This window comes from Callithrix jacchus, chromosome 11, assembly GCF_049354715.1.
Source record: "Callithrix jacchus isolate 240 chromosome 11, calJac240_pri, whole genome shotgun sequence".
In the NCBI taxonomy this organism is placed as follows: domain Eukaryota; kingdom Metazoa; phylum Chordata; class Mammalia; order Primates; family Cebidae; genus Callithrix; species Callithrix jacchus.
In genome coordinates, this window is record NC_133512.1 from 65798351 (window position 1) to 65822387 (window position 24037).

Consider the following 24037-nt stretch of genomic DNA (forward strand, 5'->3'; position numbering starts at 1 on the left):
ATCTTAACATACTTATGTGATAAAATAATCACTCTTCTCTTACCATGACACATCCTGTTCTTTATAGTTCATTTACACATTATTACTTGCAATGTGCTAACTACTACTAAAAATCATTAAGCTAAGTAGATATTTGGCCAGTGTTACCTATTTTCAATACACTTGATTTATTTTGCCATCTCAGAAGTTTGCACAAATAAAAAAAAACACTTGTGTTGGACATGCATGAATTCTTGACATCTCTCTGATTAACTGATGTGTTGAAAACGCTTCTTTTTATAAATAAATGAAACCCTTTTCTCTTTTTTTAAATCTATAGGACAATATTTTTAAGTTGGAGAACTCACCTGTTGAAAATGGCCGTGGGAAGAGTCCATATGACCCTAAGCTGCTGACAGCATCTCTTTTAATAGGTATGTAGTCAACAATCAATTAAATAGTCAGTTTTCTATAGATAACAAACAGGTTGCATGTTCTTTTTTATTTTCCATTATTGAAATAATGATTGTTTTAGAAGGACATTGGTTGTGATATTTTCAAATGTTTGAAAATGAAGAAGAAACGCTAAATGCTATTTTGCTTATTGCACCATCTAGTCTGATGATTTTTAATTGAAATGGAATAGGATCTTAAAATGGCCTGCTCAATTGCTATGCATCCCCGCTTGGTAGAGCTGGCAGAGACACATTGTGTTCCCTGTGTTGACTCATCTTAATATCATATTACATATATTATTAGCTAAGGGAAGATACATTCTGTATTCACCATTTATGACACTAGCTCTTCTTTTTTATAAAATCTAACAAAATATTTAATGTGACTTCCTCTATCCTTTTCTGTAACCATCTTCTTTTCTAGTTTTCTCCTCTTTTCATTTAGCATTACTGACAAGTGGGGAATGCTTATAGTTCAAAACAATAGAAGTAGATACAAATAAGGTAACACTTTAGTCTGTATTGAAAGATAAAGAAGTTTTTCCAGACTCTTAACCACTTCTGGACTGGAGTTAAATAAATACACAAACAAAAAGTGGCAAATTGTGAAGTAATTTTGAAAATTTTTATTTTCCCTTTCTTTCATCTTTTTTTAAAAATTTTGTACATTTTGAGCATACCAAAAACCTAAAACATAAAAAAAAATTCTGGATCATGATTCTGTTCTTGAATGTATTTTGCTACATAATTGTACAGAAATAATGTACCTTTTTTGTTTTCCTTTTCCCTAAAATATACAAAAATATTTAATAGCACAATAAAATAATGAAACTTTTCAAATCTAAAATTTCTAATTAAATTTGAAATAATCTTGACTAAAAATTAAATTTAGGTTATCTGATGTGTCATAAGTTTATAGTTTTCCATCTTTTTCTTCTTATACATAATGTTTTTTTCTACTCAAGAAAATAAACATTAGTCATATTGACTGCCATATTGACCACAAAGATAAATTTTTTTTCAGTATTCTCTAGTGTTTTTTATCACCGTGTTTCACTTATACTTATTCTATTAAGAAAAAAACAATTGTGGTATGAATTATCTCCTCTGTTGCTTTTCAAATGTAGAGACTTTTAGTTCATTTTTTCCATTTATGCAGCATTTTAACAAAAGTTTAAGACCGGAAGGAATGCAGCATACTTAACACACTTACAATTTTTCTATTCACGTATGACCTAGTGATTACTTGTGGATGACTTCCTCAAAAGTACATGCTGAAATTTGAGTGTTGTTTTAAATAAGTGTAGGAGTCCTATTTTGTATGATCTTACAGCCTATACTTATTTAAATTACACACTGGAAAAAGGATAGCTATTCCTCAACAAGCAGTATGCTAAAGTGTGCCTAAAGCAGTTTTAATTTGTGGTATGTTTCTCAGAAGGGATTTGCTTGATTATTTATTTTAATATTCCACTGAGAAAGAATGATGACAAGTATGTATTACATAGTTCATATGGTATGCAACCACCCAAAGTCCACAAAGAATATGAAACTCCACAGTTTTAGTTTTATATTTGAATGTCTTTGAAAAAGCCATACAGGTCTATGTAAAGGCAAAGAGAAGGAGCGAAGTTCAGTGAGTCAAGGAGAGGATGTGGCTAGAAAGATCAATAGGCATTTCAGAAAAAGAAATTTCAAATGGAAGACCAGACCTAACTTATCCAATATGGTAAAATAATTTAGTGATTTTCAGAGGTATATAGTGCTTACTGACAAGGCCAAATAAATTAACTTCTGAAGTCATTGAATAGCAAGATATAGAAAAATAAACAGGCCATATTATACCTGGCAAAATCCTTCAAAATATCTGAAACACCATTTTAATTCAAGAGCTGTAACTCTCTGTGTTGAGGTTATTTGCTTTCTTTATAACTGTGCTATAAATTCTTCCTTTCATGGTACATTTAATTCCCCTTGTTGGGTTTTCCTTGGCATTTTCTCTCATACTGCTCTAAAAAAAATGCTCACTAGTTTAATGGAGCTTTTTAACATAAATATTTTCTATAGCGCTTCCCAAACTCTTTTGCATACAACATATGCAAAAAGCTGTCTCAGAAATAATACAAGTTGTACTTTGTATATCAGAAAATGGCCGTTGGGAAAACCTATCTTCCCAAAAGCTTTTGGATACATCTTCCTTATTTTAACAAATAAGATAGAAATTTTAAGGCGGTTCCAGACTGCTTCCTTCTCCAATACTGGTAAATAAAATTTCAGCTTGGGCTCAAACCATCTGTAAACTGGATAGATGTATCTTGGCAGCAAATATTTTTTGTACCACCAATCACACTAGGAAAGACGTAGTTTCAAACAGTAGTAAACTTTAAAACTAGATGACAGCTTACAATTTTTAGTTTATAGAAACTATCAGGGTTTAGTATGACTTCTTTCCAAAATGCCGTGGGTTTTTAAGCTGAGGATCATATAGAATATTCTCTCCTGAGCAATGCCAAACTAGTTAAATAAGTCCCCAAATCCTACAACATGTCTGTGTTTTTCAAACAAACATAGTCAAGTTAATTTTGCAATCTTCTTTAAAAAACGATCATTTTTGTCAAGACGAAATTGCTCCAGTGTTTATTTCTTTAATATACTTTTTCTTTTTTTTTGAGATGAAGTCTCGCTCTGTCACTCAGGCTGGAGTGCAGTGGTGTGATCTCGGCTCACCAGGAACTCTTGGTTTCCTGGGTTCAAGCGATTCTCAGCCTCCTGAGTAGCTGGGATTACAGGCATTTGCCACCACGCCTGGCTAATTATTGTATTTTTAGTAGAGACAGGGTTCCACCATGTTGATCAGGCTGGTCTTGAATTCCTGATCAACATGGTGAAAGTGATCCACCCACCTCTGTCTCCCAAAGTGACGGCATTACCTGTGTGACCCACAGTGCCTGGCCATATTTTTTTGAAAAAAATAATTCTTATTTCATCCACCTGCAAATGTTTTTATGAATTTGTTTAAAAAAACCTTTTATTAAAGATAGCAGTTACCTGCTAAGAATAAATGTCAGGTGTGAACATAGCACAAGAATAAACCTTAGTATTTTCCCACACTAATTAAGTGCCTTCTCACATTTTCATGATGTGAAACAATAGTCAACTTGAGAGCAATTTTATTTTTTCATTAAAATCTTTTTCAGGCAATGCAGCAATAATAATTTAGAAATATTCCATCCCTAAAAGGTATTATTGAGACCTACTGCAAAGGTCTGAGACTTTTAGCTAATGTTATATCCTAAAGTCAAAATGTTGCCTTGTCTCAGGAACGAGCATAATTTAATATTACAGAATGCTCTCACTCGATATTAGAGCAAATAAGGAACTCTCTAAGTTAATTAAATACAATTGAGAAAATTATTTGAAGCTCTCTGAGCCTCAGTTATCTTGTATATGAAATAGTATGGCAGTATTACTTTCACTAGTGTGTTGTGAGAAATTAGACGATGTAATAGCATACTACTGTTTTAAGTGCTTCTATATTTCTGGAATATATGAAAAGAAAAAAACAAGCAAACTTGTAGCAGTGGTTGCCTGTAGGAAGGCTGGGAGAGAGATTTGGTACTTTATACATTTTACATTTTTAATTTGATTCCATATGGACATATAAACTGTTCAAAAATTTTAATTTTAAAAGAACAACGTAAGTAACAGAGCCAACATATTTATTGATAAAGAGAAGGTACTCACTAAATGTAATAGTGTAAACTTTTTCTTACATCCATGGATTTCATTCATGCTCTGTGTGGGGTGGAGAGGGATTTTCTTTTTTTCCCTTCTGTTTCTAATTTCTCTGCTACTCTGTGAGTGGAATTTACTTAAGGTGTTAACAACATAATGGCTTGGTGTTTAAGTTTGCTTGATATTTTGCTCACATCCTTGTTACACTTTTCACCTGTGTTAGTAATGCTGCAATTTCATCAGGAAATGTGGTTTTGTTTCCACCTTCTGTTTCTCCTCACCACACCCTTCTTAGGAATTGTAATCCAATACATTAACTGATCTAAGCCACATTTTTTACTTCATTCTGAGTTCTGAACAGAAGGTCTAGAGTATGTGAACTTTTGTTTTTAATATATACTTCTCAGGCAACTAAGCCATAGTAGAAATGCAGTTCACAAAACTGTTTTTGCTCATCCCAGTAAAGTATGCTCTGCTTTGAGACAGTTAAGAAAGCTTCTGGTTAAGAGAGAATGGTCATCTATTCAAATAGCAACTTTTGTATTTGACAACTTCTGAATGAATGTTTATATCTGCCAGCACTGATTCGTCTTAGTTCAATCTATTATTTTTGAAATGTTAAGCTGCCCATGTGGTATTTTTTTAGAGAGGCTTGTAGCGTAGACTATTCACAACTACCTTTTAATGTAGATAGTAATTTCTAGATATATGATTCTACCATCAATTTAACAAAATTGGACAAATGTTTATTTCTTTCACAATTGGCCTAGTATACTTGAAAAGCCTTAAAGTATGTATCTCAATCATAATGCCATTTGAATCATTGCAGAATAACATTTAATTAATACACTACTTCAGATTTTCAATAAGACTTAAATTAGGATCAGAAAATTGTCAAATTAACACTATGCTTAAGAATCAACATATAATTTGATAACTTCATAAGTGGCCTAGAAACCACAAAAGTTTGCTGAATAGGCATTTAAAAAATATATATCTGTTCTCCAAAATAAACCAGCTGAGATATTGTAAATTTCTTATAGTCAGATATCTTTAGTTTCTTTCAGAAAGCCACAGAATGTAGCTAGTCTTTAAATGTTCAAATATGTTAAATGGCATATACTCTGAGTTGATATTACATTTCTGCTTAATGAAGTAAAATATACTACTGCCTGTGTTTTTGGGCAAAACAACAAAGATGTCATACCTTATCTAGAGCAATCATCATTGATAAGACTCCCCATAGAACTCTCAGCAGGAAATCTGATTTAAGGCCTGGTGCTACTCAACAGTTGCTGACACTGAGCATGAACAAGATGGGAATGTGCCCTTCATGGTCACTTAATCATCTGGTACCCTCCAGCTCAAGAAAATCATCTAACTATTGCCAAAAATAATATTCACATGGGAGGTAATTTCCTAAAGCTGGAGGCAACTGGTGCCTAAACTGAATACTTATTTTGGTTTATAAGTCACTTGTTTAATTCTCTTTTAGTCATAAATGGAGTAGCTCTTCTACTAAATACCTCTTCTACTTTCTCTGAAGGACCTTTCTATCTTTTGTGAAAAGAGAAAGTATTATTTCTGCTTTATATTCATTTGCATTTATTTTTGTCTTTCTAATATGAGGGTGGATCAAAAATGTTATAAAACAACCAAATGCAAGAGAGAGACAAAAACCTTTTCTATCCAAGTAACAGGTTTTATTTGTTGTTTTTACTATTTCAATTGCCTCTTCAATAGACTTTAAATATAATAGCAATCCTGATTATGGATTTTCTAACCCTAAAGCAAGCTAAATGACAAGAATAAGATTTCAATCATATTTTACCTGATAAGGTAAAATATTTGAATATTTAAAAGACTTAAAGACTTGCTACATTCTGTGGCTTTCTGAAGTAAACTAAAGATATCTGACTATTAGAAATTAATAATACCTAAAAGGTAAAATATTACTGTAGCATAGTTTAGTGAGAGCAAGTCAGATTTACACTTGATATTTAATTAAGTGAAGAGAGTCTAAAGTGCTTTTGAATCCCAAAGACACCATGCTGTGACAATTTAGGATGACAGACAAGAAAATTCACTTAGTAATAATTTATACTCAATATATTGCCTAACCATCGTTTCTATTTATCTTGAGTCACAACAATCCAAAATGAAATATCAAATTTCTAAACTCAGTTTTTAAGATGAGATACATATCTACAGATGTTTAAAGTAATAGTGTGTTGCTGTTGCTCAGTGATTTTCTGTGTAGCTATTTTCCACTGCTCTGGAGGGTCTCCAAGTCAAGTCTATTCAGACATATAAGAGAAACGAAGGTTCTACTAAAGAAATTGATTTGGGTTGGGTCACTATGAATATCAATTTTATGTTGCAAAGATCTTACTTACAAGTAAGAACTAGGTATGTGAACAAATGATGTTACACAAATGCTTAAGTTATAATTTGTCTTTGCCCTCCTTATTTTCAGAATATTTTCCAAATTAGTAAATAAACATTATCATATTCAATCGACAAGATAATATTAATATATACTGTAATTGTCATGGATTATTTGAAAGAAAATGTAAACTTTTGTTGTTTTGTTTTAAAATAATTCACTGTATATAGAAAGGCAATTACATATTTTCTGGAATAGATAATACAAGGCCCTTTCTGTTTCTTAGAAAGAAAGAGTAAATTTTACAAACTTCAGTTTATTGAAAGGTGGTATGATGTAGTGTAAAAGGCTTGGGATTAAACAGGCCTGGGTTTGAACCTTCACCTTGACTTGCCATTAGCTGAGCAACCTTGAGCTTCTTGAACTGTAAAATAGGGATAACATTATTTACATCATGGGATTGTTAACAGAACTAAATGAGATAACTTGCCTGTGTCAAGCCAGTGCCGGCTGCCTGACACACACAGAGTGGAATTCAGTAAATATTAACTTATCTTTTACCACCCTCTTGTCTTTTCCTTTCTGTTCTTTACTGTCTGGTTATGATTTTTCCATTATTAAACTCTGACCTAGAGTTAACTCAGTTTAAGTAGGAATGAGTCAAAAAGTGATGGAATCTTGCATTGCAGTGATTATGATCTGGGTTTGTCAAAATTCATTCCTTTTAAAACACATTTCTGTTATACAGGAGGCCATGTGGTGGACTTATTTTTGGACTAATTGATAGCTTATAAGAAGTAAAAACACTTCTCCCACTAGATATATTAAAAAATAAAAAGGAAGAAAAGATTCTGGAGAGAAAAATATCAGTTATTTCTAAATCATTGCAAAATCTCATTAATTCATATCCCACTGAGAAAGAAGTATATGAAAGATTTAATTGTCATTAGAATAAAAGCTATGAACAAGATTTTATAATGATACCTTACCCTACATTATAAGGATATTAGAACCATAGTAACTTTACACATACATATAAAAGCAAATGATATAATAAATAGAGTTTGTATTTTGTGAATTTGTCACTGGTCATGGTAGAAAAGAATAAAATTTTATCTTTTAGCAAGATTTACTGCATCAGACTTTATTCAGATTTTCTAAGTTAGTACTAAATGAGTAGTCATATACTAAATCAGTGAATAATTGCTTTGATAAAATACTTCCTTTGATAAGGACATAGGATAAAATATAAGTGACTCTGCATAATGATGCAGAGAGCATTTCTATTTTCTTCTTAGCGTGGTCATAACATGAAACTTGTATTTTGTTTGTTTTGTTTTGTTTGTTTTTGCCTTAATTGAATTCAAGAATATGTATGTGGTTTTGTTACAACACAGATGGAGAATTATATTCCGGAACTGCAGCTGATTTTATGGGGCGAGACTTTGCTATCTTCCGAACTCTTGGACACCACCACCCAATCAGGACAGAGCAGCATGATTCCAGGTGGCTCAATGGTAGGTGGTGTATGAAAGAACGTAGACATGTAACATGTGTAACTATATTAAGTCTCTGGGGAACTCTTTTATAGTACATAAAATATGACTTGAAATTTAGTGTGCAGTTAAGCTAATAGTGGTGACTTCAGGATGGTGGGTGTGAGAAAGTTGGGCAAAGAAAGAAAAGAGAGATTAAATTTTCAGGAAAAGATTCATTTTGTGCCAAAGTTGAAGTTTCTCAGTAGTTAGCTATGGAAAGAAAGATCTGGACTAGAGCTACGGAAGGGAGGCAATGGAAAAAAATAAGATGACTTACCAATTCTATCTTATGGGGACACCATAACAAATTGTACAATGTAGTATTTTTTTTCCTTTATATCTCTTATTGTTTCCTTGAAAACATCATCTTATATACTGTTGAATGTCAAAAATTGAATGTTATCAGTGTTAATAACATTAATAGTCTTCACAATTTCAAAGGTCTTTTAAATCATGATTTCATTCGATTCACATTTAATCTTAGTCATCTTAAAACCCCCATCCCACTTTATAGGCTAGAATTTTAAGGCCAATATCTTACCTAAACAAGTAGTAGAACGTTTAGAACAGAAACCCAGTTTTCTGAACCTCAGGCATTGGCTTAACTACTTGATCAAGTAGATGCTTATTGTTATTATTGCTATTACTCTTTATTTTCTTTTTAGTATAGAAATAATTTTGGCATAGCAGAAAATGCACAAAATATATATACCTAAAATAAATATTATTTTTATTCAAAGTTTTAATAAGTAATCCTTTTATATCCTTCTATCAAGAGTTCATACTTTTGGTTAGTCATTTGCACATTTACCAAAAATTTTTATAATGGTCCCTATTATATTAATCAGGATTGTTTCCATGATTACTTAATTATCTATATTTATACCTACCTTCAGTCTTATAAAACAAAGCCACCCAATCTCCAATTATCCCTCCATGAAATATTTCCTGTTTGTGCATAACTCATGAATAAGAATGTAGCATGAAAATTTTCCTGGTTGTACATAGTTCATTAATAAGAATGAAGCTTATTGTTTATAGTCATGTTCTCAGTAAGATGTCTGAATATCTCATTCTATGAACTTCTGTCACACTTGGTTTTCCTGACTTATTTTGAGAACCTCAAAATTTAGTTCAGCCCTTCTGTCTTTCATTAGTTGTTAGAGAAAAGTCACAGGTCTACCTCTAGACCTCACTGAAATTCCAAAAGACCATGAGTTGTGTGAAAACCTTTGTTCTGATCAATCCTATACGTCAAAGTGACTACTCAAAACATGAAACATACCTCGAATTACTTCAGTCAGCATCTCTTTCCTCCTGTGACAGCATTTCTGACTGTCTGTGATTTTCCATGTAGCAGTGGCAAAGGCATGTTCCCTGCCTCCTCTTTTGACCCTTCAGCCTTTGCTTTTAATGGCATTGATGTTGTTTCATAAATTTAGCCAATTTACATTTCATTTTCTGTCTTTGTCTCTTTTTCAACACTAATTTCTTCCCCCAACCTGAAATCTTACTTATACCATGCAAAACTGTTCTCTCATAGTACTAAGTCCCAATATATCTAAGTTCATAGCCTGGTTAGGACTTGTTTCCTCAACGTTTCACTACCTTTACTTTAAACCTGGCATGCATCCAATAATTACTTCCATGAAATTATTCCTTCAAAGGACACTAATGATTTTCTATTACTTTTTATCAGTCTCTACTTTGACAATGTCTCCTGCAGTATTTATCATAAAAAAGTCTCTTTTCTTAGCTTCCCCCATTTCTTGCTCTACAAGTTTACTCTAAATTTGACATCACTTCTTTATTGTTTTAAATGTTAATGATGCCTAACATAATTGATGATTACATACAAATACTGTGGTAATCAAAGGGGATTAGACAGGTAGTCAAATGTTCCCCTGCCACCAGGGGTAGATGGGGTCTCATGGTACCTGGGTGACCATCTGAGAAACTTGATGCCTCACCAGGGAAAGGAAAAGGTGCTTAGATGAAGAGAAGAGCATGTGCAAAACTCCATAAACCCAGGGGAAAAATCTAGAATATCCAGTAGCAATTATTAGACCTAGGATGTGTGCAGAGGCAAATTAGTAGGGAAAAAAAAAAAAAAAACTCTAAGCATTGCTATCTTGTCTGTTCACAAACTGAAATATTTGTGTGGGAGGGAAAATGTTTGTTTTTGTATTTAGAAACAAGTCTTTGATCTACTAAGTACCCTAAAGGGCATACAGGCATTCTCTGTCCATGAGAAGCAAAATCTTATTAGAAAGATGGAATAACATAAAGGAGAGTATAGTATCCATTTCATTTTTATGGCCTTGGAGGGAACAAAAAAGCCATCAAGTTAAAGCTGCTTTTATGTTGCACACTCACATGTTGACAGCTGAGTCTGAAGAATTTACACTGTGGGAAAACACAGTCATTGTCCACAGTTCTGTACTTCATCTCTGAAAATGTGCAATTCATTTGAGAATTCAGTTATCAGTCTCTCAGCACTAAATGTGAGAACTGATTTTTCCAAATTAGCACAAAGGTTACATGTGACAGGGTGCAGAAAACAGAACTGCTGCAAGGATGGATGCAGACATGTTTGGGATAGAACTATGGGACTGAATCACGAGCCTCATGAAATTAAATACCATTACAGAATAAAATTAAAAACATAATGTTTACACATTTCATGCATAAAATAAATGAGTTTTGAGGCATCAGCATAGGCTACACAATCATCTGTGTTCCAGAATTAATATATTGCTTTGCACAGTGTTTTTTTCAAGGGTCTTCAGGGTTATTAAAATTAATTTCAGCATAGGACTCTATTTTTCTCAAATCAATTCAACCTTTTTGGAAGAATCAGTTCACCTATTTAAGATGACTTTTAATTTTTGTTCCTGCTAAAGAAAAGCAAACAACAAAACAATTGTCTAAAACTGGATCTTGAAATATCTTGGTTTTCTAAAATGGAGTTTCACCTAGTTTCAGAATTAGAAAATTTACATAATAATGCCAATAAAGCTTTAAATTCAGTTTTAACAGGAAAATTTATGAATGAATAACACTTTTAGATTAAGAAACTTCAGACGATGGAATCTGTTGTGTATTTTACATTTTAACATGTAATAACATTATGAAAACATCTTTATTAGCTACAATAAACCCTAATTTAGGGTTTCTAAATGTAACAGTTTTTTATTTCAGAAAATATACTGCTAGGGGTTTCGCATGATGTGCCAAAATCCACCAATTTTTCTTGTACCACATAAATTCTCTCAGTATTATTTGGTTTCAAATTTCAATTCCAATTTCAGCTTAATGTGGAAATAAAGTGTAATTGTTTTGTCTATATTCATGGTAAAGTAACAAATAAGTTTATGCAGCTGTTATGGTAATGATATCTTAACATTTAGTATGAAAATACTACTACCTAGTTATTGTCCATATTAAATGCTCATTAGAGCAGTTGGAATGGTAGCCCACATTTATTTTTCTATTTGATGGAGACTGTTTTCCAACATTGCTTATGTCTTGGAGTAATAGTGGGATAATACATGATTTGGAAGAAAGACTATCTTTAGAATGAGGCAAGGTTTCACTTTACTTTGGCCTTTACAATGATGAAATGAACAGAGGTACTACTTATCTCCTATAGCTGTTGTGGAAAAATGACCACATAATGATGTATAAAATGCACTGAGCAAGTTCTTGGTATGTAGTAAGCACTTAATAAATGCTAAATTATCTTTGTATCCTTTATCCCACTTCTGCTGGGAGGAGCAGGCTTAGGAAGCTTGGCCTGACTCACTCTGTGAATAATCGTATTTGAGTCAGGGTGAAAGGGCAGCCAGAGCCGGGTTTAATATATGAAACCACATGGATCCCAAGGCCTGGGGAATACAAACAGACCTAATTAAAATGCCCGGAGTGTGACGCCTTCCCACTCATTTCAGGAAGACCTGTTTTCTTTTAGTGGAATTTCCTAAAAGGATCGTGCCTGTAGATAGACTAACCCACTTGCTTTTTTTTTCTGTAATTGAAATGGTATGCAAGTCATCACTCCACTTCCTCTCACTTGTAATAGTCATACCACGATGGCCTGCCCTTATTGGAATCAGCACAGCTTCCTCTGTGGTCATGTACTAGGATGTTTTGTGCTCTCTTAAGATTCAAATTTCTCCACAACATGCATTTTTAGAAAACTAGACCCAGTGACAAAACATACGACTGCAAATAAACTATGAATACACAAGTTAACATTACATGGTACCAGATACCCAATCTCAAATCACATGTACAGCTCTTTTAATACACTATTTCTATCTTACTATCTTTGGAGACATAAAAAATGTAAGAGTATCCAATTGCATTTTGCCTTAATAAGTAAAACATATCATCTAGTTTTGCTTAATGTCAGACTTAAGATGATGTCATTTTTGATTATTTCTTTGGCTTAGTCAAGCTAGTAATATTTCGCTGACCTTTGGGGGAAAAGCCCTGTAGAAGCCTTACTTTATGATAATTTGAGCAGATGAGCGTTAGACAAGCTGCGTGATGATTCACTTAAAACAACAGCAACAACAAAAGTCCTCTTAGTTTTTGCAGTCAATGAGAGGAGAAAACAATGCAGTATTTTTAAACTTTTGAATTATGTATTCTATGAGTTAGTATTGTATGCATTAGCTAGAAATTCTGGAGTATCAATGTATAGAGTCACAGAAATAAAAATAACAGTACTTATCATTATTTTCCTGAAATTATGCTGAAAACTTGAGTATGTAAACTTCAGAATAATAGTTATATCTATACCTAAACACAACTTAGTAGTTAAGTTTCGTTTTCTCAGGAATCTATTACACAGAAAAATTTTCATCCTAACAAAATTTTCACCCATTAGAAGCGTAATTTTTTTAAACAATAAATATACACCATGAAATCATTCTACTCTCTAAGTAGTAATACATTTAATCAAATCACAACATATCCCTTTTATTCGTAAAGTGCTAAAAGTTGCCAAAATATATCATTACTTGATGTCCTCTATCAAGGACATACTTTTTCTGTCACTCTTTGTCTAAGGAACATAAACACTTTTAACCAGTTTTTTTTGAAATTACTAATGAAGAAACATAAAGAAAGCTTTGAATAAAAATCAACTCATTAATGGCAATGTGTTTGAAAACTGATCTTATTTTTTCCAGGCTTCTAAGGAAAACAACCTGAATATAATTGTTCAAATATGCCACTTGAATTTTTTTTAATAATGGGCTAAATTGTACAACTCTGAGATGTGGCATATAGGTAGCAAATTTTGAATTATTTACTTTGGAATTAACAGTGTATGATAAGAGTAGAAAAATAAGATTTAGGAGTATTATTATATTTTCTCTAGGTAATCTGCTTTTTAAATAAAAAGTTGACCAAAACATGAGACAATATATTGGACAACACTTTATATCAAAGGCAGCTTCCTTTTTCCTCTTGTTTTTTAGATTTTTTTTCTCTCTTGTCTCACCGTCAGTTTAATGAATACACAGCCTGTCTATACCAATTTCCTCTTCTAGAGTCACTACATTCAAAGCTTGGTGGGCCTCAATAGGGATTTACTGCTGACTGGGTAATCTGGGTTCCTGTGTGCAGTGACATCAAGCAAGAGATTTACCAAGAGAAGTGGATGCCATGACAATGCATGTAACCATGGTGTGACCGGCCTCCCTGACATGGCTCTCAAAAGCTTTCCCTCTGTGAAAACAGAAGCCTGTTTGCAAATTAATTAGTTTCTGGCGGCAGCTTGATTGTTGACCCAGAGTTTGTAGAGTGGAAAAACAATCAGATTAGTGTGCTCAGGGTAAAAGACCAGTGTGCACTTGCGTGTGGCTTGCTCAACTATTGAAGCTATGAATGGAGTGAAACAAATTCTATTCTGAGAAGCCCAGGCAGAGGTTAAGTGTGATGAGCCTAGAGCTCCCCAACAGCAGGGGCTGGGGAATTAAAGGATTTTACCCAGATAAAGCTGAATGACGGGAAGCATTACCATTGAATTTTAATGGCATGGATAGTTTTAACCAAAAAAAAAAAAAAAAAAAAAAAGCCACTTGTTATACCCTAATCATTCTGAGTGGAAGGAATAGGTTTACAATATTCTGAAATATTCAATGTAAGTTTGATACAAATACTTTCAGAATAGATTTCAGAAATGTTCACAGTGTAAGGTATTAATTACAATATCTAAAAAGGTAATATAATATCTAAATTTTTTAAAGTTCCAAAAGAACCTTTCTTTCCAAATTTGTTCATACATCTCCTCTACTATCATATAAGATACAATCTTCAGATGCCCTATAAAATTGATACTGAGTCAGAGGGAAATGTTGACTTATGAGGATATATTTTCACATATTTATTTTTACAAATATCAGTTTAGAGAATTATACTTAGAAATGATGTCTGCAGGCTTAGAATAAATTTTGGATGTGGGCTTTTTATAATTAAACTTTATTTTAATAAAGTTATTGATTTTGCTTAATTTCATAAGATTATATAACACTTTAAGCCATATATACAGTTCTTTGTAGATACAACTGATAGATGTCTCCCTAAATACAGCACTGATTACAATCACAATACTTTCCCATTCAAAAATCATTGATGTCTCTCAATTTACAAGCAAATTGAATCCAGATTCTGCCGCCTGTCAAGTCCTTTATCATGTAATCCTAAGTGACTTCTTCAATATTACCATACTTAAATCAAATAGAGCTTATGGCCCTCAGATTTGCTATCTTTTTCACTTAGCCTTACCAATCGCCCATAGGATTTTAAGTGTTTCCCCTTTGAACCCCAAGAACAGATAGATGTATGTTTGTAGTTATCACAGGCCTAACATCCAGCCTCATACCATAGGATATATGAAATAAAAATCTAATGAATCTTTTTATGGGCCCTAGAGTTAATCTGCCTCAGTTTAACTCAGTTAATGGCTCAGGTGGTCCATGTATTACTTACGTGACTTTGGGAGTCATTTACCTTATTTATATTTTCCACACATTTATGGTTTGTAAGAAAGGGTTCATAGTAATATCTCATACTGTTTTCCTGAGACTGCATGAGACAGTGTATACAGGATCATTAGAACAGTATCTGGTAATATAGTAAATGCTCATGGTAAGTGTGATTGCTGCTGCTGTGACATATACCCCTCTATGCAAAGTAGACAATACAAATTTAGTAAATTGATACAATGAACAAGTCTGAAGTTTATGCTTGCCTTCCTTAAAATGTTGTCAACCTATTTTGTTACATTTTAATTGATAGTTAATATCATTATATGTGGAAATTGGTATATCAGGAATATATAAAATATTTAGCTTTAGTACTAAAATAGTAAAATATTTTTATTAAATTCTGTTTTATAAAATTAGAAGAAAAAATAATGAAATTATAAACAATAGGCAAGGCTAAATTTTAATAAAATATGTTTTTGTACATGTTAATTTATATTTAGTAAGTATAATACTTGTAACTTAAATAAATACACAATTGGGTTAATTCTCCTTTAAAATTTTTCAATATAGAGGTTAAGAAGACATTAACTACATGTATGACTCTCCTGCTGCATCACAGTTTAACATACAAATTTTTCATGTGGGGTCATCAACTGTAATCTTTGGGATGATTGTTAACAGCATGGAGTTTCTGGAGACCTATTGACTTGGGCAACTGTAAAGAGATTTCTTTGTGATCTAATAAGCTCTCTGCCATCAATTTCCCTTTTTCAAATGAGAATATTTGCAGTTTCTCTCTCATTTGTTTGTTATGAAAATCATGTATGAATTAATTTACGTAATGTATTTGGAAAAGTGACTACTACAAAAATCACAAAAAATCAGTTGATACTCTTTCATAATATTGTGTAAGAATTTTAAAGAATAGAACAGTTAATATACCTACATATATCAAGTTGCTAAAAATGTAGTAAAATGCACAGTCTCAGTAAACTGTGCAGCCACATATTTCTAGGAAAGTAATCAAAGTGGCTTAGGGAAAACAAGACCAGATGAAGTGATAATGATCTATGCCCTTTCCTTAGACTGAATCTATACATACAGTATTTCTTGCCTAATGGTGTCTGCTCATTTTGATGAATATAAATTTACTCTGCTTCCATAAAAAGAAAAAATATTTCTCTAAGCTTAATGACATACTTATTGCTAAGTTAATTACACATGACAAAAAGGCATTAAAAATGTTCTGAGCTTCATATATCAACTAGAAAATGTTATTCAGGTAAAGGGTCTTTAAAAATGTTTTCCCAACAATATTGGTAAAGAAGATATGTGTTTGGATGCCCTTAAAATAAACATTTTCAAGGTGGAAATATATGGGTTACTACATGACTAAAGAAATTTGACAATAGAATATCAAAGTCCTTTTTCTTGGCCATATGTCAGTGTTCTATGGCACTTTTTAATCATCACATGTATTTTGCATTTTAAGTTGCATGCCATTATGTATTTGTTGCTATTATTTTTAAAATCTATTCAAAACTAAAGTTATACTTTAAAAAAATGAATCATAATTTGTTGCTAGTATTTATTTTATAAATTAATAGGGGTGCAGTTTTGTCATTAGAAGTGTATTATTTTGCTAGAAGATTTGCTAAATTTTAATTATTCTTGGACTTAACATAGGCTAATAGCATAAGATACTAATCAAAAATGTATCTCTTCAATGTGTTTACAAATTTGCCTGAATTCGTAATTATAAATCCACATAATCATCTCTACAAATAATTTAAAAATTAGCCAGGTATGGTGGCATGCACCATGTACCTGTAGTCCCAGGTACTTGGGAGGCTGAGGTTGGAAGATGACCTGAGCCTGGGAGATCAAGGCTACAGTGAGCCGTGATCACACCACTGCACTCCAGCCTAGGTGACAGAGCCAGAACATGTCTCAAAATACATACATACATACATAAATAAATAAATAAATAAATAAATAAATATAAACAAAAGATGCCAGAACTTTGATATCACAGAGAGCTTTTCCATACATTTGTAAAGATATTTATGGCAAACCAGCGTTGCTTTCTTATTGATTACTTGGAACTATTACATTTACTCTAGGGTAGGAAAACAGGTAATCCTAAAGAGAAAAAGAAATTTTTAAAAAGCAACTCACTCAGCTGTTTGGAAGGAATCTGCAAAGAATGACGAAAGAGAGGGAGGAAGAAAGGGGAAAAAAAGAAAATTCCTAATGGCTAATAATTTCCTGATGAAATTTTTGACATCACTTGATTATATTAAACATGTATCATCGTAATAAAATCAATGACATTAACAAATTGAAATAAATATCCACAAACTATTCCATAAAGTATGCTATCAGAAGGTTTAACTCTCAATTTTATAATGTATGTTACATGTGATACATAAGGACTTTTTTTTATAGACTCAGGGTATTGAAAGAAAAATGTTACTGGAACATATATTAATTCATAAGAATACTCAGATTACCATTTTATATCTGACCATATGGTTGTCTGTAAAAACAATTAAGATGTATGTAATATAATATGATAGAGGTAAAATAGCTACATTATTAATGAGAAGACTAGGTATTTTTCTACAGACACCAAACTATTCATTTTAGTTACTGTTTATCAATTTGTTTTTTTTATTTTTATTTTCAATAAGCATTTTTGTATCCTTAAGTCTAGTCTCTTCTCATCTCATTGAAGATTGCTTCTATTTGTAGAAAATGTAGGTTTCTAAATCACCCAATTAGTTGCATAGAATATTATTCTCTCTTCATTTCCTTACTGCTGTTCTAAGTCCTCCTAGAATCACTGATAATAGCACAGCATATGAAATACATTTGTTAGCCACCACTATATTACTCTGGGCAACTTCCATTTTCTACATGCAAATAGCATCCACTAGGTTCAATGAACTGTTGTTACTAGAAACAAAATTAAGTGAAAACGCTGCCTTCCAGGAAAATACCTATAGTACTTTTTATCACATGAAGAAAACCCTAGAAGTCTTAACACATCTATGGGATCACATTCATATATTTCCCAAATGTCTTTATATCTCAAAACCATTGTTTAACCCATAGAGAAAGGGAGGAGTTACTATCCATCTCCCTTTAGATAAAACACATTTTTGGATCCCATTGATTTTTAGGCTCTCAACCTAGTATTACAAGTAAAGACTGAAGGTTTCACTATAAAACGAAAACAGGACATGACAACTCATGAGACACGCATTCCTTTGTCTAAATATGTCTAGTCTTCTCTTAGTGTGTGTGCAAGAGAGCTCAAAACAAGAAATTGGAATTTTTTTTTTAAGTTTTGAAGGAAAAAGATGGGAATCAGTTGGAACCAGAAAAACTGTGTATTATTTGTAGATTATATGCTGTAGATTTTTAAAATTATGTTATCTCAGTTACAAATGTCCCTAACTATAAGTAAATTGTGAAAGAAATCATAGAAAAAATAATGAGATGAAAAAGAGATTGGTGTTTAGAAAGAAGTAATCAGAGAGTGGGGAGAATCCAGAAACAGTATTCTTTCTATTCAGTAGAAGTTTGATAATTGACACCCTGGACTGTTATCACAGAAAATAAGGTCTCTTCAACTAGTCTCTGTACTTCAAAAACCACAGATAAAATGCTAATAAATTAATCACTAGGAATAATCATGGTTCTTGATCTAAACATTTTTCCAAGAATTAAGGTGATTTATTTTACTTTAAGATTTTAATTTTTTTCTTTGATTATTTAAAGGAATAAATAAATAGGAGCTGAAAAAATACTTGTTCTGAACTTTTTTCTTAAGTAATTTTTGTCATCTTAATGAATTATAAACACAGTAATATACCCTTATAATATGGGCAATAAACATTTAATACATTATTTGTTATGGAATTTTTACTTACTAGTAATTTTATTGCCTTCATATTTTATGGTTGAAGAAATAAAAAGCACCATCATTTCACAATTTCTTTGGGTTTTTCCATATAAATGTGTAAATTGTGTTTGTAGGCATATTTTTTAAATTGCCTTTTTATTTAAATAAAATCTGTAAGCATTTTCATCAATCTCAGTAAGATCAGGAGGGATATTATTTTAAAAGATGGGGAAATATATTTTTCTTTTTTGTTTTTAACTAATGAATATATGTATAACATTTCTTATATATGGTCTAATAATTTTATTCTAATTAATATCTAATTATAGAAAACTCAGCATTGTCCAGAAATAATGATTCTAGGTATTTTCTAGATAGTTATTTTATGGGAAAATGTAGAAATAATAAGGCTACTAGAAAATAAACCTAACTTTAATTTATATATAGAAACTAGAAACTGTTTCTTTTTGCTAATAAAGTTAAATGAGAGGAACTATTTGCTTATTCACAAAACAGTTGGAAGTATCAGATTAGTTTAGAAAAAGCTTTATTATCTTGATGAGGTACCTATGCAAATGACCCCATATGAGTGCTCAAATAAGGTGGGAAAAAACCCAGGAAATAGGATTAATGGAGTGCCTGCACTAAACAAGGACCAATAATTGATTATAGTCATAAGCAGCAATTTAAAACTGCGCCCACCAAATTGTAAGTGTTGTGACACTGGTGTTATTACATTGAATATTTGAAAGTTTTATTATTAAAAGCAATATTTGAAAAATTGCCATTCCTACAGAAGTAATAGAAATACTCATGAACAGCAGCAGTCTATATTTGTATTGTATTTTATTATCTTCAAAGTGCTATCTACAAGATCACTTCATCTTCCCCAAAACCCAGTGAACTAGAAAACTGTAGATGTAGATAATAAAATTAAGACCTGCAAAAGATTAGTTGTAACCTGATATTTAGTGGAAACTGAGATTAAATTATTTTACGATTATTTTTATGAAATTAATTTTACCATTTAAAAAATATACATATTTTTGCAATTTGCAAAATATTATATGTGTAAAGAACGTTTGATAAGTCAGATGTATACGGTTGCAAGATAAAATAAAAGAGCATACCAGGCTGGAAACAGTGGCTCATGCCTGTAATCTCAGCAATTTGGAAGGCCAAGGTAGGTGGATTCCTTAAGATCAGGAGTACAAGACCAGAGTAGCCAACATGATGAGACCCCATCTATACTAAAAATATAAAAATTAGCCTGGTGTGGCAGTGTGTGCCTGTGGTTCCAGCTACTTGGGAGGCTGAGGCAGGAAAATCGCTTGAAACTGGGAGGTGAAGGTGGTAGTGAGCTGAGATCATGCCAGGGCGCTCCAGCCTAGATGACAGAGTGAAATTCTGTCTCGGGATAGATAGATAGATAGATAGATAGATAGATAGATAGATAGATAGAGAACGAAAAGTTGCCAAAGTTAAAGGCTTCTATAATACCATAGTTCACAAACCAAAGATATGTGTCATTTATACATAGTTAAAATCACTAAAATCTTTGCTTGTATAGACTCTTGCTACTACATGTGTGGCCCTTGAACTATCAGTATGTGCATCTTTGGAATCTTGTTCAAAATATGGAACCTCAGGGCACAACCAATTCTACTGAACGAGAATCTGTACTCTCATTAAAATTTGAGCCCACATTAAAATTTGAGAAGGACTCAACTAAAATACCAAAATATATTATACTTTTGATTATTAAAAAAACATAAAATGGATTTTGTTCCCTTCTACCTGATTAGATTATTTTATATCCCTACTTTAACACAAAAGAATGTGTATGGCAGGGCAGGTGCATCATTTTTTAGATTTAATTTACTGCTCATTTGTGATCTAATTCAAATTTTGCAATTTAAGAGAGCTAAATTCTTTGGCCATCTCAGATTAATGGCTTGGGAGTTAAAAGCATAGGCTAAAGGTATTCTTTGTATAGGTAGGTTTGATTTTCAAGCAACAATCACTGAAAATCCATCTAACACTGCTTGAATCATTTAACTGAGACAGTGTCAGAATAATACAGCTCTTAGCGCAGTTACAAATATTTGTTTTAAAATCTTTCTTTAAAAAAAAATGCACTGTATGATAGCCTAAAAGTTTTCTAAAACTACATATTAAGAATTTGAAAAATATGTAATAGAGGTTATAACTTCTAGGTTTCAAGAAAAGACTCAAAGTACAGTGGCTTTAAAAAGTTGTTTTCAGAAGAGGTTGATATGAATTAGCTGTTTTTCACTGAAACCACACAAAGACTAATGGTATATTTTAAATAATAGAGAGATAAAACAACAAATAGTATTACAATATGTAATAATTGGCAGTTTTTTCCTATAAACATCTTTTGGTCAGAAGCTCTCAGAAACGAAAGACAAGGAAGTTTTTTAGTGAAAAACAACAACTTAAAACCCAAATATGAAACCACAAAGTACACTTCTTATGCTACGACTTTAAATTTTATGTCAAAACCCTAAACTTTAAATTATGAGTATGTAATATGATTTGTATAAATAAACTGTCACTTCCCCAATATAAAAAGAACTCTTCAGATTTCATGTAAATACAACAACTTTCGTTATTATTTAGTTCACAGATATGATTCTAAGAAAACAAAATAAATATTTATTTTCAATATATTAAGATTAGAAAAGTTCAAAAAACATGGTAATGTTAAATTTGAATTCTTATTTCATAAAGGATAATAACATCTTTCAGACTAAATAGAATGTGTGATAAGAATTGTTTTTCATAAATTCTAATTACTTTGAAAATTATGCTATAAATTATCTGCTTTTCTGCCTTCAGTTTCCTTCTCCATATAATTAGGCATTTTCAAGAATCAAAACTATTATTGTCTCTTAAGAACAAAAGCCATAGAAACTGCTAATTATATTGCAGTTAAACATGTTTTTCTTCATTGTAGAGATCCTGAATTTCTGGTATTTTTGAGAACATTTTCTGACCATGAAATAATAGACATGCTGAAGCTCCTTTTGTGTAGCAATCAGGATAATTAGGTTCTGTCTATAATCACATTCATGTTATTAAAAAGTTGCCAAGGTCTGTGTCAAATAAAAATTGACCTAAATCTTTCCTGGTCCCTAACTCATTATTTTATTTTAAGAATCAGGCCACATTCTTATAGATATCTCCCTTTCACTAGACCCCTAGGGCCTAATCAGGGGCAACACGGAGGACAAGCCATGCTGCCAATGCCATCCTCTAATGAGCACTTGAACTCCTAGCATGCCTTAGGAAACAGGAGGCCATCAAAACAAACTTTCTGCATTTTTCATAAAATTAGCTTTCTATTTCACAGTGTAAATGTTTTGTGAGATAGTGCATCAGCAATTTTTTGACAAAATATGTTTTATGATTATTTGACAATTTTTTAAAATTTTGAATAAAACAGTTAATGGAATTCACAAATACCAACGTTTTCCTCCGTAGATTCTGACCTATTTTTCAGAAAAAAAGTAAGCAGAAATTGAGTGTGTGCTTATATTTTGAGACACTTTAATACAAAAACATTAAGTTATTATTACATATTCGCTTTTGTTTTTCAGTTGCTTAGTGGTTTTGTTTGTTTGGTTTTTGACCATATATTTATTGTCAATAAGTTCATCTTTGACTCGTGTAGAATGTATGGGCAAGAGAATTACATTAAACCTTTAAGAAATGTTTTAGAGCATAGACACAGATAAGAAAGATTTTCAAGTCATCCAACTTATGTGGTGTTATTATATCAACAATAAAAATACTGGACAAAAATTAAAACTAGAAACAAATATATTTATGAATATCCAAATATTCCAAATAAAATCATAAAATCAATTCTATTAAAGAAATTTCTTAGCTCAGTTCATGACCTTAATATTTTAAAATGCAATATATGCTTTCTCCAGCACAATGTTAAGAATTAGATAAAATCAATTTTTTTCTGATCAATTAAAATATGTTAGCTAAGAGAAGAAGAAAATGTTCTTCATAACAAAGAAAGAGTTGAATCCCAATTAAAGTTCTTATGAATAAAAATACATTATTAATTCAAGCAATGTGTTATTATCATTGTTCTTTGAAAAACATATATGTAAATGAAATGCATCTTAAACTTACCTAAGTTTAAGTTTAAACATAACTATTGCGTGAGATGTGACTGTGAATTGGAGAAAGAGTTGAAATGAAGAATTGGTATATTTTTCTTTATTCTCAGAGAGATTTAAGTTATGCCTGTACTATATCCCTTTGGTGTGTTCAGTTTTTTTGCTTCTCCCTTAAGCACTGAAATTTTTAAAATAAATCACACACACTTAAATGTACTTCTTTCATCTATTTAATAAAGCAGAGTAAGCACACTGTCTAAAAATGTGATGAACTTCCTGGCAAAGGGAAGAAAAATGTGCACTAATTTAAAAATGAGGTAGGTTAGGAAATACCACGTTTCTTGAATTGCTACCAATTTTCCCTTTAAAGAAGGTTTTAGTGTGAAGTCATCGATTAAGTAAAATCATATAAATTACTTGCTATCATGGAGCAAAGGCTTTCTAAATAGAATGTTCTATAATATTTGGCTGTTGGATATGAAGGTTTGCTTTCTTGGTTTACTTTATCCAAGTCCAAAAGTTATTTTTAATTGCATTGTAGAAAAATGTTTTAATTACTTCTTGAACATAAGCCCCACTTAGAAGAGAATTTTGTTTTTAAAGAGCAGAGTGTTTTTGTTTATATTTCACTTAATTTTTTTTAATGTTGACATGTCTTGCATTGACAATGTAAAAAGATGATCATCTTTTTCTCCAAATATTTTTAATTTTATAGAAATGCATTTAAAAAACTGTATTGTCTTCATGTCTTTAAATGGATGTTGACATACTTTCGATGCAAAGTATGTCAACATCCAAAGTACTACTTTTAAAAATGTGCGTGTGTGTATGTGGAAGGGATGTGTGCACACATGTGTGTAACCTTATGAGATA

At 31.7% G+C, this 24037-nt stretch overlaps 1 protein-coding gene across 5 annotated transcripts in view; it reads left to right on the top strand.

Moving 5' to 3' along the window:
- SEMA3A (semaphorin 3A) overlaps nt 1-24037 on the top strand; it is a 530091-nt gene that overhangs the window by 434473 nt on the left and 71581 nt on the right. For all 5 annotated transcript variants that reach the window (XM_054237353.2, XM_054237350.2, XM_054237351.2 and 2 more), the window contains 2 exons: nt 320-413; nt 7953-8072. In XM_054237353.2, coding sequence (XP_054093328.1) covers nt 320-413; nt 7953-8072 — 214 coding nt within the window. The remainder of the gene's footprint in view (nt 1-319; nt 414-7952; nt 8073-24037) is intronic.